Raw genomic sequence first — 16,839 nt, 5'->3', positions numbered from 1 at the left:
GATTGTTATTGGTTTTAAGAAATGCCAATAAACCAGAGCATGTTTCTCTCCCATCCAGGAATGCTGTGTGGACTAGCCAGACCTTCCTCCGCAGCGCTGTGGAGGAAGGTCTGGCAATGCGAGACTAACTAGAAAGTGACTGGCCAAGAAATAGTCCGCCACATCTAACACATCATTTTTAAACTTTGGTTTTTGTACGGACTAAACAAACAAGGTATAACATGCTAACTAGTGAGGTTCAGAGGTGCTGGATTTTGTTCCATGCTAGCTGTATTTTCCAGTCTTTGTGCTAAGCGAAGCTAACCAGCTGCTAGCTTTAGCTTCATATTTACTGTGTAGATACTAGAGTGGTATCGATCTTGTCTTGCAATCCTCTACAAGAGAGGGAATAAGTGTATTTTCCCAAAATGTCAAACTATTCCTACTACACTTGGTTTATGTATAAAGTGAGAAGCTACTTCAAATACCTTGTCAGCATACCAAATTCAACTATTTCAGATCTCTTGTCAAGATCTTGGACAATAAACCTAAATGTTAGAACAACTTATAACCCCCCCATGTCAATATCACAGTAAGCTTTCCACTCGTGGATCAGCCTCTTTCTTCAGAATCACCTCTTCTATCATAAGCTACTTCCTCTCCTCGCCTCTCTTTTAATCAGCCTGTCCCAGATGGAAGCTGCCATTCTCTTTCATATACGCTCTCTGAGAGAAAGCATGTGTATTTGGGACCTACTCAACCAGAGACGCACCCCCCCCCCTCCCTCGCCCTCCCTACTGCTGCTAGAGACGTTTCCAGGCAGGGGAGAGAAGGTGAGCACAGATAAGAGGTCTTTATCTGGCTCCCAGAGGGAAGGTGGGTTAAGTTTTAGGTGAAGGTTTGACATGGCGGCCTGGGCTGCTTGCTGTGGCTGTTCCCTCCTTCCTTCTCCACCTCCTGATGCGAGGCTCACGCTCAGTCCCCGATCCCCATGTCCTTGGGCTCATTCTTGACGGCCCCCACTGCTCCATGCTTTAATGAGAAAGATGAAAGAGGTGCAGGCTGGGAGAATACCCAGCCCTCCTCCTCCCCCTTCTACCACCCCATTCACTTTGCTCCTCGTTCCGTTTGTTCAGCCCTGCCTCGCTCTCACTGGCCCTCCAGCGCTAACTCATCCAAGACTTTCTGCTGGGGTGGGGGGGACGTTCTACTGTACTAAACTGGGAATTGGAAGCTAGTTTCCATTTTTTAAATTTTCAGGTATTATTCCCTCTGATCTCATGTGCAAATTTCTTTCCATCCTGTTTCTATTTCTTTGTTCTACTGTAGGTATGTATAAATTCTAAAGCCCAAGAAACACAGCTTTGTTGAAATCTTTTCATTCTTCTTTTCTTATAAGTTACAATAATCATGGTGTTCATGTAGTTTTTATTATTGTTGTGCATATAAATATGTCTACAGGTGCTTAAAAGACACCACAGATTAAATAATAGATCACCTAGCCCTATTTTCCAGGCTTTTGAGACAACGTAATACAGTACATTAAAAACTAAGCAGCCAATTACATTTTTATTTGAGAGTTCTCTCTGCTGTTTCATTAAAAGCAGGGTTACCTAGATTTGTGGAAGATTTACACATATTTGGTGGGGGGTTTAGGGGTCCTCCCTCAAACAAATGTTGAGTTTTTCAGTTAAAAAAAAAGAGAGAGTAAAGAGTAATTTCACATAATTCTGGAACATTATTATTACCATATCTGTGTCTAAAACGTTGGAAAAGCTTTGAGCAGGTAATAAATAAATACCACTCAAAGACAAAGCTTACTAAATAAGTCCACTGGGGACCAACTACAATCATTATATATTATTATATATTATATTATACGGACTGCTGTCTTGTTACCAATTCTTCTTTTATTCTGCATCTCATGATAACATTTCAATCACAAATGGTCCTCATCAGGTAAAAATGTGAGCACACCTGTGATGACACATCCCACATCATCTGTGAATAAGTGACATATACATGTGACGACTCGAGGGACGGGCAATATGATGGTATATACTGTGAGATTATATACATTTGTCATAAATGTTGCCATACTGTTTATACTGTGGTATCGACCCCTTTAAAGCCTCCGGGTGCTTTAGGCCACAATGCAAATGATTGAGCAGGACTGATTTATGGTCATATTGAAGTTGTATTATAATTTGTGCATCAATGTGATGAAGCTCTTTGATTATTCAGGTATTTCATTTGCTGAGTTAGATAAAAATGGGCATTCCTGTCTCTTTATTTTATCAATCAACAATTTATCATTTAACCAATACACATTGGCGACGCCCTAGTAGCAGACTGGTTCAGGTGCATTTAACTGCCCAGTTTTGTTTCAGCTGGGAACCTTTGTTGCATATCCTCCTCCTCTCTCTCTCTCTCTCTCTGTAAAAAAAAAAGACCATCACTTTGAGCAGACTGAACTGGCTGATGTAATACAGTCTCTCTCTCTCTCTCTCTCTCTCCCTGTCAGCATTAGCTCGCTCTACCTGGACTAATAACGTATCAGCATGCAGTAAGGTCATGCTCTGCCGTTCTTGGCTCGGATCACCGTGGCCTCGAGAGAGAAAGACGTTAGCCTCACTCTTAATCAAATGCATGCACACTTACATAACACATATTTGAATATATTCTTAAAATTATGTTCTATATTCATAGATTCATGTGCTTTTGAGTTACCAAATATTTCTAGCAAACATGCAAAACAAGATACCTTATCAGAAAACAGCAGAGTAAAAAAGAAAGAAAAAACAAGAATGTCCAAGATGGAACAATGGAACACATTTCACGAATCAAATCTTAAATGGTAAAAGAAAATATAAATAAGCAGGCCAGTAAAAGAGTTCTGCTGCCAACACAGTGAGACAACAGCATGCCTAAAACTGGGCATGGTGTAGCCAGACCTTAGTCCACAGTGCTGTGTTGATAGGTCTGGCAATGCAAGACTATGTCCATGTAGAATAAAAGAAGTATTGGGAATGAGACAGCAGTTTGCGGGTATTGTTCTTGTTTTTAAATTTCTGTGCAGATAGTTGTTACCCAACACCTCCTATAAACTGAATTTAGTTTACTTTAATATTACAGTATGTTGGGAGAGCATAACAGATAAGTTATCTCTTATTGCTACTTGCATCTACTACAGTTGACTGGTACTAATTTATTTATTTTTAAAGGTCCCATGACATGGTGCTCTTTGGATGCTTTTATATAGACCTTAGTGGTCCCCTAATACTGTATCTGAAGACTCTTTCCCGAAATTCAGCCTTGGTGCAGAATTACAGCCACTAGAGCCAGTCCCACAATGAGCTTCCTTAGGATGTGCCATTTCTGTGTCTGTAGCTTTAAATGCTACTGAGGAGGAGAGGGGGGGGCAAGGTGGAGGGTGGGGGTGTGGCTTTGCTCGTTTCAAAGCCATGATGTCTCTCTCTTTCTCATGGGTGGGCCAAATTCTCTGGGCACCCAAAGCAGAGAAAGGGGAGGTAACCTTCCTCCTTCTGAGCTCATAAAGAGCAAGATTCCAGATCGGCCCATCTGAGCTTTCAGTTTCTCAAAGGCAGAGCAGGATACCCAGGGCTCGGTTTACACCTATCACCATTTCTAGCCACTGGAGGACCATAGGCAGGCTGGGGGAACGCATATTAATGTTAAAAAACCTCATGAAGTGAAATTTCCATGCCATGGGACCTTTAAACAGAGGGCAGATTAACATTAACAAAGGGTGTCTCCCAGTCGACCCTAGATGTGGCCCTTGAGTCGGGAGTCCAGCCTTCCCACTGAGGCCTGAGAATTGTTTTTTCCAAACCACAGCAATGATTCTGAACCACTCACTAATTAGTAACACTCGCTCAGTGAAATTGATAATTGACCTTGATGGCATGTGAACAATAAGCACTACAGTTCAACACCTCCTCAGAGTCCTGTGGCGCCAGAAGGCCGACTATGATCACCCTCAAGAGATGTGATCCATCTGGGGAAATGAGTCCCAGAATCCCTGTTAAAAAAAAAAAAAAAAAGACTTCAAATGAAGAAGTGTGACGATGTTTGAAAAAATAAAATAAAGATTTAAAATGTTGATGGTTAAAATCTACTGTGTTTACATCACAGACTGTACAGTCTATGGTTTTCATACATACAGCAGGAGCCGGAGCGTGTTCACTGTCAGTTATTACAATTCAATGCCTCCACCTGGTGGTCATTTTAATGTAATGCAGTAATGTACTAAATACTTCAAACTTTAGATACATTCATGAATGGAAGACTAAGGACTGTATTTATTTATTTTTCAGATGAAAATCAGAGATGAAAATTCTAAATATATCAACAATATAATGGAAAGTATGTTTTTGCTTGTCATTGGGCATTTTTAAGTAGGTATATGGAAATCCTGGAGATTTCTTAGTGAGTATACTGCGTATACCTGCGTATCACGTAGACTACACATCTGAATCCAGTGGAGTTTAAACTTCCAACACAAAGAAAGCGGAAGGTAACTGACATCCGGCCGGAACAATCCCGGAAGTGGAACGTTGTGGACATAGACATTTAAGACAGAATTCAAATTGTGAATGTACTTTGTGTTCCACATTAAATTAAATAATGTTCATCAGAAACACTCCGCAACAGTGAGTTAGGGTGAGGTTGTACCAAAGACACATTAGGTCAAATGTCCCCACCGTCCACATGCAAACCTACACCCTTTGGTAGTTTAGCCTGGCAGTTCCCAACCTAGGGTTGGGCAGCTCCAAAGGGTCACAATAGAAATCGGAGGGTTTGTGAGATGATTAATAGGAGAAGAAAAAATTTGAAAACAAATTCCAATACAAATATTTGTATTGGTTTTTCAGACTTTTCTCTAATCTTTTCCTTTTTGTAAAATATTGGATAATTTCCCCTATTTAGGCCTCAAACTGTTATTTAAATTAAATCATCTCAGAGGTTTGGATGGAAAACACTGAAAACAAAAAAACATGGTGGTTTGGAGGAGTGTTTTATTAAGCACTTTGTGTAAGGCTAAATACATAGGAGCTGCTGGGTAACAATCTATAATTTCCCTAAATAAATATGATGCAAATGTAACACTTTCTTATCGGAGTTGTACACTTCTGACCAAGAAAGAAAATCCAAAAACAACAACCAGACCTGCCAGGTAGTTGGTTGTTGTTTTTTGACAGGTCAATGTGATATACCTGATTGCTTTGACCATCACTTACACAAAAATGAAATCAAAAAGGACATTGATAAAAGTAGCAGTGCACGTAAATGGCCCACAAGGACAACAATCATAACATCGGTAAAGAGCTCTAAAGAGAATATTAGAGCGTACGGTAACTTTGCATGTTCCATAAAGAGGAGGATTTTTGGTGATTCTGTTCATTATACCAGTTCTTATAAACTCTTGGCCTTGGTCTTGTCCTGGTTGTTCATGTACTTCTGGTAAACCACTCCCACTGTGGTGAAGAAGTTTCCCATGAAGAGCACCAGGTAAGAGCAGCCACACATCACAACCTACACCCCAGTAAAAAAAGATAAAGAAAAGCTTGGTCAGAGGCTCTTGGTGACTCACAGAACTTTTAAAAGAGAAAACAGTGTGTTACACGAGCTACTATTGGTTAACTTTTATACCAAACCATTTGTATTTCTATCCGTATTCGGATATACACTGGAAGCTGTTCAACCTGTTTTCCGTGGCTCATCAGCGCAGCTTCTTAAGCTGTGGCTGCTCTCTGCTCAGCGCCGGATAGTTAAGTCTAGTCACGTAGGTGAACGTCCAGTTTTGTATCTGTCGCGGTACTTTTTGTTACCTGCTGTTTTGCCTGTAACCTGTATGCTGTTCCTTCTGTTTCGAAGGAGAACCACTCTGCTCTTCAGTCTCTCAACCTGCCTGCTGACGCCACTCTCCACCTGCCGTCACCAGTCCTGCATGCTTCGTCTCCCTGCCCGAGTCCACATACTGCTCTGTCGCCTGAGAGGTTTATTCCACCAGCCCATTCTGTTACTTTGTCTAAATCATCAAACTGTGTAAAACTTCAAACTGTCTGCAGTCTGCGTTCTATCACATAGTATGACACACAATGGATACAAAGTGCACGTGATGACAAAAAAAGACAGAAAACTGTTCGGAAAACAACAACAACACATAAATGAGCCATAATAGCTCATTGGGCAATGTTGCATTTTTTTTTTTTTTTAAGAAAAGGGGGTTTTGCATGCAATGGGAGTTTCAGATTAAAGTGAATTTGACATTTTTATGACACAATTAGAAACGCTAGTGACAAAAATCTGAATAGCTCTCTTAGCCATTTCGCATGCACTTTGAGATGGCGCTGAGCTTCAACACCGGATCATGAGAAGTTTGTTTTTTTTAGCTCCTTTATTTGTTTACATTTAGACCAATCTGAGTCATGTCATGCTGCTCTGGATACAAGTAGTTCCTGTGTTTGCACTGTACAGACCACAACTGGATTACTTTTACTGAAGAATCTGATTTTATGAGCCAAGTTATAATTCCTTTTATGCTTTCTAAAACAGATTTATGGACATTTATCCTCAATGGACACCACACCGCAGGAATGAGAGATTAAAGTGACATGTCATGTGAAATGCAAATTTCACAAGTAAATGGCCGTGGGAACGTTGAAGCTCTCCAGTGTACAAACCTGCCACTCTTTACACTCTGGGAGCTGAAACATCCGGAAGAGTGTTATGCTGTTGTAGAGCTGCCAGAACTGAAAGAGGAGGAACAGTCAACAGTCAAGAATGCTATAAAAAGAGAACTTTGTAGTTACAAAAAAAAGGTTCCTAATTTTTATTTTTGCATTTCTGAACTGAGATTTTCACCCAGATTGGTTTTATTGTTGTTTGTTTTTAAATCTTCAGAATAGGCAATGATAACTCAGGCATGAAAACGGCCCAGGGGTGAAAAAGGTGAGAAGGATATTACCCCTCTAGGGGGGTCCGGGGGCATGCTCCCCTGGAAGAAAATTTGAAATATTCCATATTTTAAAGCATCAATCTGATGCATTTTGAGATGCATTTTTTGCCAATGAACAGTGTAATATTTCAGTATGCACTCATTAAAGTTAATTTGACTGGCAAAACAGTTAAAGTCCTTCTGACATTACACAATAATAAAAGTCATAATTTTTAAAAACTAAAAAGTTTTGGATCAATTTTTACTTCTTCCAACCATATGTTAAATAAAGAGTACACATTTACATATTGCAATAATATCATAATCCTACAATGAATCACTGTGAAAACTCAACTTTACTACTTTGGCCAGGTCATCATCAAAAAAGAGAATTAGTACATTCATGATTTTGTCCATGTTGATATTAGCTGCTTTATTTACATTTATTTAAAACGTCGCATTGTTTATCTTTTCATATAGCTAGACGTCTAGACTCTGGGACGTAAATACCTGCCATGCTAATTCCAGACAGCGTCAGAGCAGTTCAGGGCTTCAGATCGCTTTTACACAGTGGCCATCGTTAATGACAAATCTTGTTCCTCTATGAACGTGCACACACGTATTGTTTGTATCACGGTCGGTCAGTAAAGGAGCAGTCGTAGCGGTAGTGGTTGTTGCCGGTAACTTACTCGTATGACAGAGTGCACGAACCGAAGCTTTGTGACTAGCAGCACTTCCTTACCGCTGCTGCCGTACAGTGTCTTCCTTGAACATGCGCTGCAGAAGCAAGCACCTGGCTCCCTCAATTTGAGGCACCAAGTTTCACCAAAAGGTGAGTGATTTTCATGTCTGGATAAATATAATTTTAAACCTACATTGGGTCATTTTTTGAGTTGATTCTTAGCAAAAACCCCTTTGTTCTTTCACAAATATGTGCTCATTCATGTGTAATTACTTCCATCAACTAATCAAAGGATTCTCGTAAGCGTAGAATCTGACATTCAGGATCATTCAGAATACATACAAGCGAGTTGCTCGTATTGCTGCAGCCATGTTGCACTTCCATCTTTAAAATACATTAGCCAAAGAGGGATATACCTCCGCCTTTCGCACTTTTACACTCAGTGGCACCCCCACACCGTGACGAATGCCAGGGGGAGATTACTCGCGACTGCCGGCAGATTTGATAGCCTGTTGAAGATGGAGGATCACACCTATTCTCGAGGACATGTAACGGAGTCGCCAAGGAAGCGAAGAAGAGAGTTTAAAACGACAACGCAACAAGCAAAGCAACAAGACCAAAGTTAATATTGGAGTGGCTAGAACAGCTGCGTGTAAACGATGGAGATACTAAGAGCTAATTTCGGGTTCGGCCACCGTAGGAGTTACAACGCGCTCGGAATGGGAAGGGCTAGAAAGTAATATTCAGTTGGTTGTCACACAATTCCCCGCTAGATGGGAGAAATTCTTACACAATATAGCTTTCAATTTTATAAAAAGCTCATTAATGAGCCCTAAATGTAAGTAAGCAGTGACCTGTACTAAGAGAGAGGCTACTCACGTGACCAAAGAACAAGAAAGGAAGGAGGAAGGTCAAGCCTCTCCACATCCAGGACTGGAAACCCTCTGAACACCAGGAGAGGAGAGAGTCACTGAGCGGAGATCTACTTAATCTATCGTCATCATTAGAGGATATTCCTCCTGCGTAGCTACAGTGTAACCACGACGAATAAATACACATGAACAATGAAGGAATATACAGTCGACATGAGACAATAAATGCTCAAATATTGTTTGTCTGTGATAAGCTCAAGTCGGACAATAATATCAGCACATCACGTCATTCCATTACAAATACAAACATGACTCTGCACTCACCGACGGTCACGTCCATGTTGTGTCTTTCTCCCAGCGCTCGGAGTCTGTACAAACAGCCGCTCTGGTAGTAGTACTGGAGAAACTGGACAAATCCTACTTTGCACGCAGAACACAGAAGAAATAAAAAAAAAATGAAGTTGTTAATTGTTGGCTAAGTCTTAGCCACCAATTCATTTTGATATCACTTTTACAGTATGTTGTGCTTTATTTGCCTCAGAGAAACGAAAGGTTTGCTGACAGTTTACACCAAAAACTGAGTCCACACTTGAATTTAACCAGGTTTTAAGCAGGTTATGCGGTCACACGTCGGTAAACTCGCGTCTTTTGAATATCTTGCTGTATCTATACACTGGGAACCACTGGCCTAAACAGCTTACTACACTGGTTAGTACATAGTGTATATTAAGAATGAAGTGTGGAGTTAAGGCACAGCTTAAATCTCTTACTTTGGTATAGACAGTATGTCAGGAACTGGTTCCTAAACATCTGGTAGAGAGTGCCTTCAGGCCTGCGAACAAACACAACATCTGGTTAGAAAGGAGCACAAACCCAAACTTTTACGACATTTAAGTTGGAAAGAGCGAAAGCTTGGTGTGTCAACACCAACCAATCAATATATTAAGATAATATTTTGTACAGTTATAGTGAAAGTGTAAAACTCTTGCTTTAAGCAAAAGTGGATAACATCACTCACCAAGTGAGCATGACTCCAGACAAGAAGGTTGACACGTAGTGATGGGAGACCCACCAACCTTTGATCCTAAAAAAAAAACACTGAAGGCTATGGGACTGCTAGACCAACAGGGTGTTATGCTAGGTGAAGATACAAGCTAGGTCGGTGTGACATCAAACTAAAAAGTTGCAGGGCATAAGAGAGATATATATATATATGTTCATATGTAGTGTCACACATGTCATGACTATAGACTGTAAAATAGTGGACATAGCATCTATGACTTCACCCATTGGTTTGTGGACTGCCGTTTTAAAGCCCTGAGTTTGGCGATATGATCCTTGTTTTCTTGCAACAGGATGTGCCGATTAGGGGTGCATGATATATCGACTCAATATCGTTATCACGATATCACGTTGCGCAATATTAAATCGAAAGTGTCACGACAAGTATGCAATATTTAGTTTATTTTGTGGAGACGGCGTCCCGTCCGTTGGCTGTGTGGCTTAGTTGTGTCCGATTTAGAGGCCGCTTGAAACGCTATAACGATCATCATTTCATTGGCCAGTTACCGTGCAACTTGCACATATTAGTGCACGTTAGTGCACTGGTCCACTACGTGACAAACCCTATGGAGCGTACCACGTGTGTGCATATTTCACCAGAGTGACAGTGTAAGTGAAGAACTAGATAGAGACAACTAAACGGAACGAATCAGAGAAGCGAAAGAAAAGTTGTGTCCTGTTCTCTTTATTTATTTATTTTATACTGTCCAACCAGTGGAACTTGTCCTGTTCTGGAGACATGGTCCTTATTTATTTATTCATGTTGGACCAGTCCAGTATGACTGTCAGTTGAAATAAACCTTGTGTTGTAAGAAAACTTGCTTTATTTGTTATGAATCTATTTTGATGCGTTTTCCCGTAACTTTTGTAATTTTACATGTTTAAAAATATTGAAATGAATATCAACATCGCAATATTCATAATCGATATCGCAATATCACATTTTGTCAATATTGTGCAACCCTAGTGCTGATTTTTGACGAGAGGGTTGAGCTGGGGAGGATGCGGTTGTAATGGCGCTGCGCTAAGCTCAACGCCAAAGAGGGAAAGTTTCAACTCTTCTGAATCAAATCATCCAAGCGACTGAGACCATAATCTCATTATGAAAATGTTTATTGAGGTAATAAATCAAGTGGGAAGTAGGGTCATTTCCCCATAGACTTCTATAGAAACCTCTTTTTTCACTTCCGCATTGGCTTCACTTTTCAGAACCGGAAGCTTAGTCCGTTATTTTAACAGTCTATGGTCACGACCCCCAAAAATGATATTTAGTATTCTACTTTAGTCCCTAGATTAGAAGTCTCTGAGCGACCAGTTTATTTGTTCTCATCATAATGAAAACAGTGGAGACAGTACATTGGTCACAGACCTAGAGCCGTTACTGATGAGGATGCTCTCCCGGATGGTGAGTGTGCAGTAGTACCACACCAACAGGAAGTTGAACAGGGCATCTAGGGCTCTGAAACAAAAAGACAGATAAAGACAACCAAAGTCACACATATAATGGAAGTAATTCAACAAACTAATTCATTCATCCATATGGACTGATGACACTGGCCGTGCAGCAAAGGCAGAAGCCCTCTGTCTGTGTGTACACTGGATCTGATCAGGCACATATCTTGGTCATAATAACCAAATATAACCAAATTTAAACGGGTAGTTTGGATATTTTGAAGTGGCTTTGTTTGAGGTGCAGGCAGGAGTACCTACACAGAAGCTTAGCAATGTACTGCTGTAGCCACCTAAAAAAAAATCAATATATCAGCTTAAGCGCACACTATATTTATAATATTTACACAGCTTCACCTCTGCTGTTAACACCCCTATATGGTGAGGAACGGAAGCCGTTATATCCATCTATGCTCTGTTCAAAGCCACCAGACTCCTTTGATAAAACAGTCATTTTACCTCACAGAACACGGGAGTTGCTAGTCTACAGCTTCCTGAATCGCTTAGTTAGTGTTGTGTGACTTTAGTGTTTAAAAAGGATTAGTTCAGATTCACACCAAGTCACACAAGAAGACCAGAAACGTCTGTGTTCTGCGAGGTAAAATGACTGTTTTTGTCAAAGGAGTCTGGTGGCTTTGAAGAGAGCATAGACAAGGACAGAAAGGGCTGTCTGACGACAAGGTAAAGCGGTGAAAATATTCTAAATATAGCATACACTTAAACTGATATCGATTTTTTTAAGTGGGCCTTTTTTCTAGGTAGCTAAAACATGTTAAGCTGCAGCCCCCGTCAACAGCAGCAACAGCAGAACATTGCTTAGCTTCCGTGTCAGTAATATCCCTTTAAAGGTGCTCTAAGCGATGTTGGGTGACGTCACTTCTTGTTGACGTTCGAAGTATTGTCAAACAAAACGGAGGCTAGCTCGCCCCTCCCTCCTCCTCATCCCGTCCCCTCCCCCTCCCTTAGGCGCACTAACCCCCTCAACCCCCATCCCCAAATCCTTCTCGTCGGTTATTGGCTGGAACGCTGAATGCATAACGTTTGTTATGTTTGGTGGTGCAGGTTGGCCAGTTTGTCTTTGTTGCTGTTTGTGGAGCCTGGGCTGTCTACAGAGACTGCGTTTTTTTTACAGTGTGTTCAGGGGACAGGCAGCTAGCAGATAGTGTGGAGATGTTTGCTGTATGTGACAAAAAATGTTGTAGCCTAAAAAACACGTGACATCTTTAATAGGTGTAGTAAATTAAGCCATGAATTTAGAATTTTGTTTGGACATTCCCTGATTTACAAGACCTACACTTCACTGTTGCACTGAGTGAACTGCCAACACGGTAAACATGGGCACTGTAGTTTATTTCCAGTTGATCCCACGTACACCTTCCTGCTGCTGTCAATGTTCACTAAAGCCTCACATGTGTATTAATCCATGAAAACAATGGGGTGCACTATCAGAGAGTGCACAGCTAAACGAACAATTTTCACTCAGAAAAGCTCTGCAAACATAAACAAGGGGTTGGGAAATCTTACCTGTAGCTGAACAAAAAGCGACATGAGAAGGAGACGACAAAGAGGATGACCGTGAGGACCAGTTTAAATTTCTCGTATTCATCTTTGTAGGCAAATCTGAAATGATGAAAATGTGTTAACACGATGTCGACTGTGACATGACTGCACTTTTTAAAAGACATTTTTGGGGTGGTAAGAAGAAAAACATCGGTGCGACTTACTTTGACTGTTTGTTGAGGAGTGTTATGTTGACGTTTCCTAAAACAAGATTAAGGTATAACCTAAACAGGAAGAGATGTCAAGTCATTCACAACGCAGACATTGTAAAGGTTTTAATAATGTCGTTTGAAAATGGGAATAGATTCAAAATCAAATGTGGTGCTTTATTGTATTTACAAGTATCAGATCTGTTAGAGCTGTTATAACACATTCACTGTGCCAGTAGGGCTGCACGATATTAGGAAAATATCTAATTGCGATTATTTTGACTGATATTGCGTTCGCGATATGATTCACGATATTGGAGGGAATGATCGTTTTTGTATCATTATTCTCATTTTCATTGAAAAATATAAAAAAAAAATGATTGAAGCGTGATTTTTTTTGGGAGGATCTGTACCAAACAAAGATTTTTTTCTTTAGTCTGTAGGATACGATTTGTAGGCCGGATGTCTCTGCAGCACCATAATACTTTATTTTAGAATGGTTGGACACATATTTTGCCTTTACCCCCCCTTGAGATTTGGATATTGCCCTAGTTCATATTGCGATATGTTTTCGATAAAATTGCAATTAATTGTGCAGCCCTATGTGCCAGTACAACTACTGTGAACAGTTTGACATTGTCTGTTTGCTGGAGAAAAGTACACAAAAAAAATGACAGAATCACACCCGTTCTTCTTCGGCAGAAAAGCTTCCATCTCAGAGAAAGCATCGGCCCTGTCTTTGATGGAGTTCTCGATTTCAGCGATGGCATCCACGTCCTCTGGATTTAATTTGGGTGTTGGATGTTTTTCTTTGCATCTAATTATGGAAAGAAACATTATGACCTATGTTTATAACACAGCACAGACTAGCATACATAATAACTAACAAGATATGTTGTTACATTTTGGCTTGCGCTTGATCATTTTTAATACTACAGTCCCAACAGCACTGCGGCCCCAAAAGAGGAAAAAGACATATGACATAATCCCTCCCTGGCTTCCAAACCATGAATAGAGATTGGTTCCGACAGCTGGTTTCATTTTGAATCCACTTCCTGGCCAGCAAAATGCCCAGAATCTAAATCTAAATCACTGGAAGAACATGAACTGTGGGTAGCAAGGTGAGCCTTCTTTCCAGGAGTGGAGCACGGGAGTTGGCAAAAGTGGCATCATACGAAAAAATGTCTTTCAACATCAATGACAGGGTGGAAGAATATGTGGCAAAATGGGGAAAATACATGCAATATATTGCTACCAGATGAGAGCGTGGTGCTTATTGTACTTTTTTTATTTTATTTTTATTTGTTTATTTTATTTATTTATTTCTATCTGATTTCCATCACCTCTTTTTGCTTAACCCTTTTATTTTTTTTATTCAAAAATGTATCATCACTATGGGATATGTGTTAAGATGTCAATTGTAATGTTGACAACAATGTAACAGTGGTGTTCAAAAACTCAATGAAATACTAATTATAAACTGTGGTTAGCAGGCTTCTTATTTTTAGAATTACCAGCGGCAAATTTGATCAGCTGTAGCTCAAATGAAAAGTTTGTCTGTTCTCTGGTTAATGTGCATGTCAGATATATTACCTGAGGCCTTTAGGTCCTGGCCCAGATACAGGCTGCTGTATTTTGTATGAGCTATAGATTATTACAAGAAGAAAGGGCATTCAATTAATCTAGTACCTTGACCTACTCCCAGCAAATCCACAATGAATCACCAGTCAATACTTACTCTTCTAGTGATGCAGTGAGCTCTTTCAGTTTCTTCCTCTGACGCGCTATAGCAACGGAGCAGCTGTCTTGCAGTCTGGTTACTTCCTCAAGTTTCTGTTTATAAAGACGATGGGTGTCCTGGAGGTAGAAAAATGATGGATATATAAAGTTGTGTTGTGCATTGTCAAAATTTTGATTTTTTCATTTATTAACAAATCTGCAACATAGAGATGCCAGTGAATCATCCAGAATTAAACAGGCGGAGAGATCCTCTGACGGGAACTGGTCCTTTAATGAAGACGTAGTAGCTTGATCTTGTTGTATTGTCATTAGACTTTAATTTTATTGATATTTTTCTAATCTGTACAAAAACATAATAATGTATTAGTTGGTTATAATTTGTATGAATAATCTGAATCTGCAAAGTAACTCAAGTTATCAGATGGAAATACTCAAGTAAAGTACAAGTACCTGAGAACTGTACTTAGTTACCTTTCACCACTGCTTGTATCTTCACGTACCTAATACCTATACATGTAGTGGAGATAAAACCACCATGTTTCCCTCTGAAATGTGGTGAATTAGTAAAAGTATAAAGTTACATAAAATGACAACACGCAAGTAAAGTATAAGTAACTCAGTAAAGTTAAGTAACGTTACCTGAGTAACGTTACCGGTAAATGTACTTTCGTGGCTAGTGGTGCTCCCCCAAAACAATGTCGTGCTGGGACAATGTGACAACAGTTCCGGTGGCAGTTGTCCACGCTGACATTTGACTTCTTTGTTTTTCAAAGTACAATATGTATCTGCTGAGGGCGGGTCCCATGGCCCCGCCTCTCACCCTTCTCCGACTGTTAGCTTAACCGGGCACGGCGCACTTTCATAGGTGCAATTTAGACAGCCGATACACTGTTGTTAAACTTACCTGAATTTGTTGGTAGTTCTTCTCTAAATCCTCCCATTCTCGGAAGCATTCAGTTAAACCCGTTGGACTGAACAACATGTTCTACTCTGACATGAGGAAACCTACTGGAGTTGGGTAACATTCAAGCTCCGCTGTGCAACCGACAGTTGTCTGCTGTCTCTTGTCTGTGTGAGTGTCAAAGCTAAACCAAGTGCGACTTCCTGTCACAGCCGTCAAAATAAAAGTCTTTGTTATTGAAGTTTTTACTTTTGTTTAAGGAGCACAAGTCGAGATGAGGGGCCATTTCCCAACCATTTCTGATCATTCCTTGATAGTTTCATGGAACCGAAATATGCTATTTTAGTTTAAAAGTTCCAAAGCTGGTGTTGACAGTGGTGGAAAGTAACTAAGAACATTCACAAAATTCAGATTTTTAATACACAATATTATCAACAAATAAAATATATATTAGTATGGCCTGCCCATTGTAAAGTACTTTTTAGTCGCTTATTTATAGTGCTATATTACTAAACATTGTTATTATTGTAATATTATGTGTATTCTTGCATTAGAAAAAGTAAAAAGGAATAGGGAAGTCCACAGTTTAAGCTCAGATGATGAGCTTTTAAGTTTTGTTTTGCTTTATTGCAACTATATCCTATAAGTATGTAGTATGATGCATCTTAACTAGGGCCTCTAGATTATTTTACTTTCCATATTTTTTTTTTTTTTATAAAAAAAATAGTCTTAGTATACATGTAGTATATTGTTGTGATTCAACCGAGTTGAGTTAAATGAGTTAAACCAACAGTTTACAGTCAAATCTAATATCAGTACAAGGATTAAAACTTTTGTGCTTTGATTTTATAAGGTCACCTATACCTATAACATCCGGTTTTATCATAGCTAACGATAACGCCCTTTACAAAACTCAAAACTCCACGCTCATTCCTGCGTGCGTCCTGCGTGTTGGACGTCCTAATTCGCAAATGGTTGGTCAAATAAGTGGTTCCGTTGGTGAGCTCTAAGATGTTGGTTCCTCGTTTCAGGCAATCAGCACCGGGACCATTAAACCCTAACCACCCGCTTATGTGACTTGAAAACGTGCTGCCCTGAGTGCAGGTCTAATTCTTATAATCCCCGTTTTATTAGAAGGGTTCGGGCATATTGTAACGCCAACTTTGGCTCTGACAATAGCCGTCTATAACAGAAAGCATTTCAATGACATATGTTGTTCTCAAGAAAGGTTCTCTGTCCCATGCCAGGAAAATTTCAAGGCAATAGGTTATGATCTACTACGCATGTGGCCTGTATTTTTAGAGCTGATATTATGTAACTCTGGAGGGGGGAACTTATCATGTCCAATTTTGTAAGCACCTCTGGCAGAGCCATGTATGGACTGAACTACAACTAATGACATTTAAAAGACACAAAATGACATGTATTCATTAATAACTGTATTTAATGAATACAAAACAAGAGAACAAGTGCACAAAAGTGCA

At 39.9% G+C, this 16,839-nt stretch overlaps 1 protein-coding gene across 2 annotated transcripts; it reads right to left on the bottom strand.

Annotated features, from left to right (window-relative positions):
• Positions 1 to 5,000: 5,000 nt before the first annotated feature.
• tmem120a (transmembrane protein 120A) lies at positions 5,001 to 15,562 on the bottom strand. Of its 2 annotated transcripts, none has more exons than XM_031308211.2 (12): positions 15,359 to 15,562; positions 14,453 to 14,571; positions 13,400 to 13,531; positions 12,730 to 12,789; positions 12,530 to 12,625; positions 10,926 to 11,015; positions 9,513 to 9,578; positions 9,265 to 9,326; positions 8,819 to 8,914; positions 8,502 to 8,566; positions 6,687 to 6,755; positions 5,001 to 5,535 (listed from the first exon to the last, which is right to left on the bottom strand). In XM_031308211.2, the coding sequence occupies exons 1-12, from the start codon at positions 15,434 to 15,436 to the stop codon at positions 5,416 to 5,418; spliced, it is 1,053 nt and encodes a 350-aa protein (XP_031164071.1). In that variant the 5' UTR covers positions 15,437 to 15,562; the 3' UTR covers positions 5,001 to 5,415. The 2 variants fall into 2 exon arrangements, with proteins under 2 accessions (XP_031164071.1, XP_031164072.1); XM_031308212.2 differs by having other exon boundaries at positions 8,819 to 8,911.
• Between the last annotated feature and the right edge of the window lie 1,277 nt (positions 15,563 to 16,839).

This window comes from Sander lucioperca, chromosome 13, assembly GCF_008315115.2.
Source record: "Sander lucioperca isolate FBNREF2018 chromosome 13, SLUC_FBN_1.2, whole genome shotgun sequence".
NCBI classification, from domain to species: Eukaryota; Metazoa; Chordata; class Actinopteri; order Perciformes; family Percidae; genus Sander; species Sander lucioperca.
The sequence above is the reverse complement of the archived record's forward strand: the minus strand, read 5'-3'. Positions and strand labels throughout refer to the sequence as shown.

Coding starts and splice junctions, on each gene's coding strand:
- tmem120a (XM_031308211.2), bottom strand. CDS start 15,436: ATGTTGTTCAGTCCAACGGGTTTAACTGAATGCTTCCGAGAATGGGAG. Junction 11,016..12,529: donor CGCTTTTTGTTCAGCTACAG/GTAAGATTTCCC, acceptor TTTTTGTTTCAG/AGCCCTAGATGCCCTGTTCA. Junction 6,756..8,501: donor CTTTCTTGTTCTTTGGTCAC/GTGAGTAGCCTC, acceptor CTCCTCTTTCAG/TTCTGGCAGCTCTACAACAG.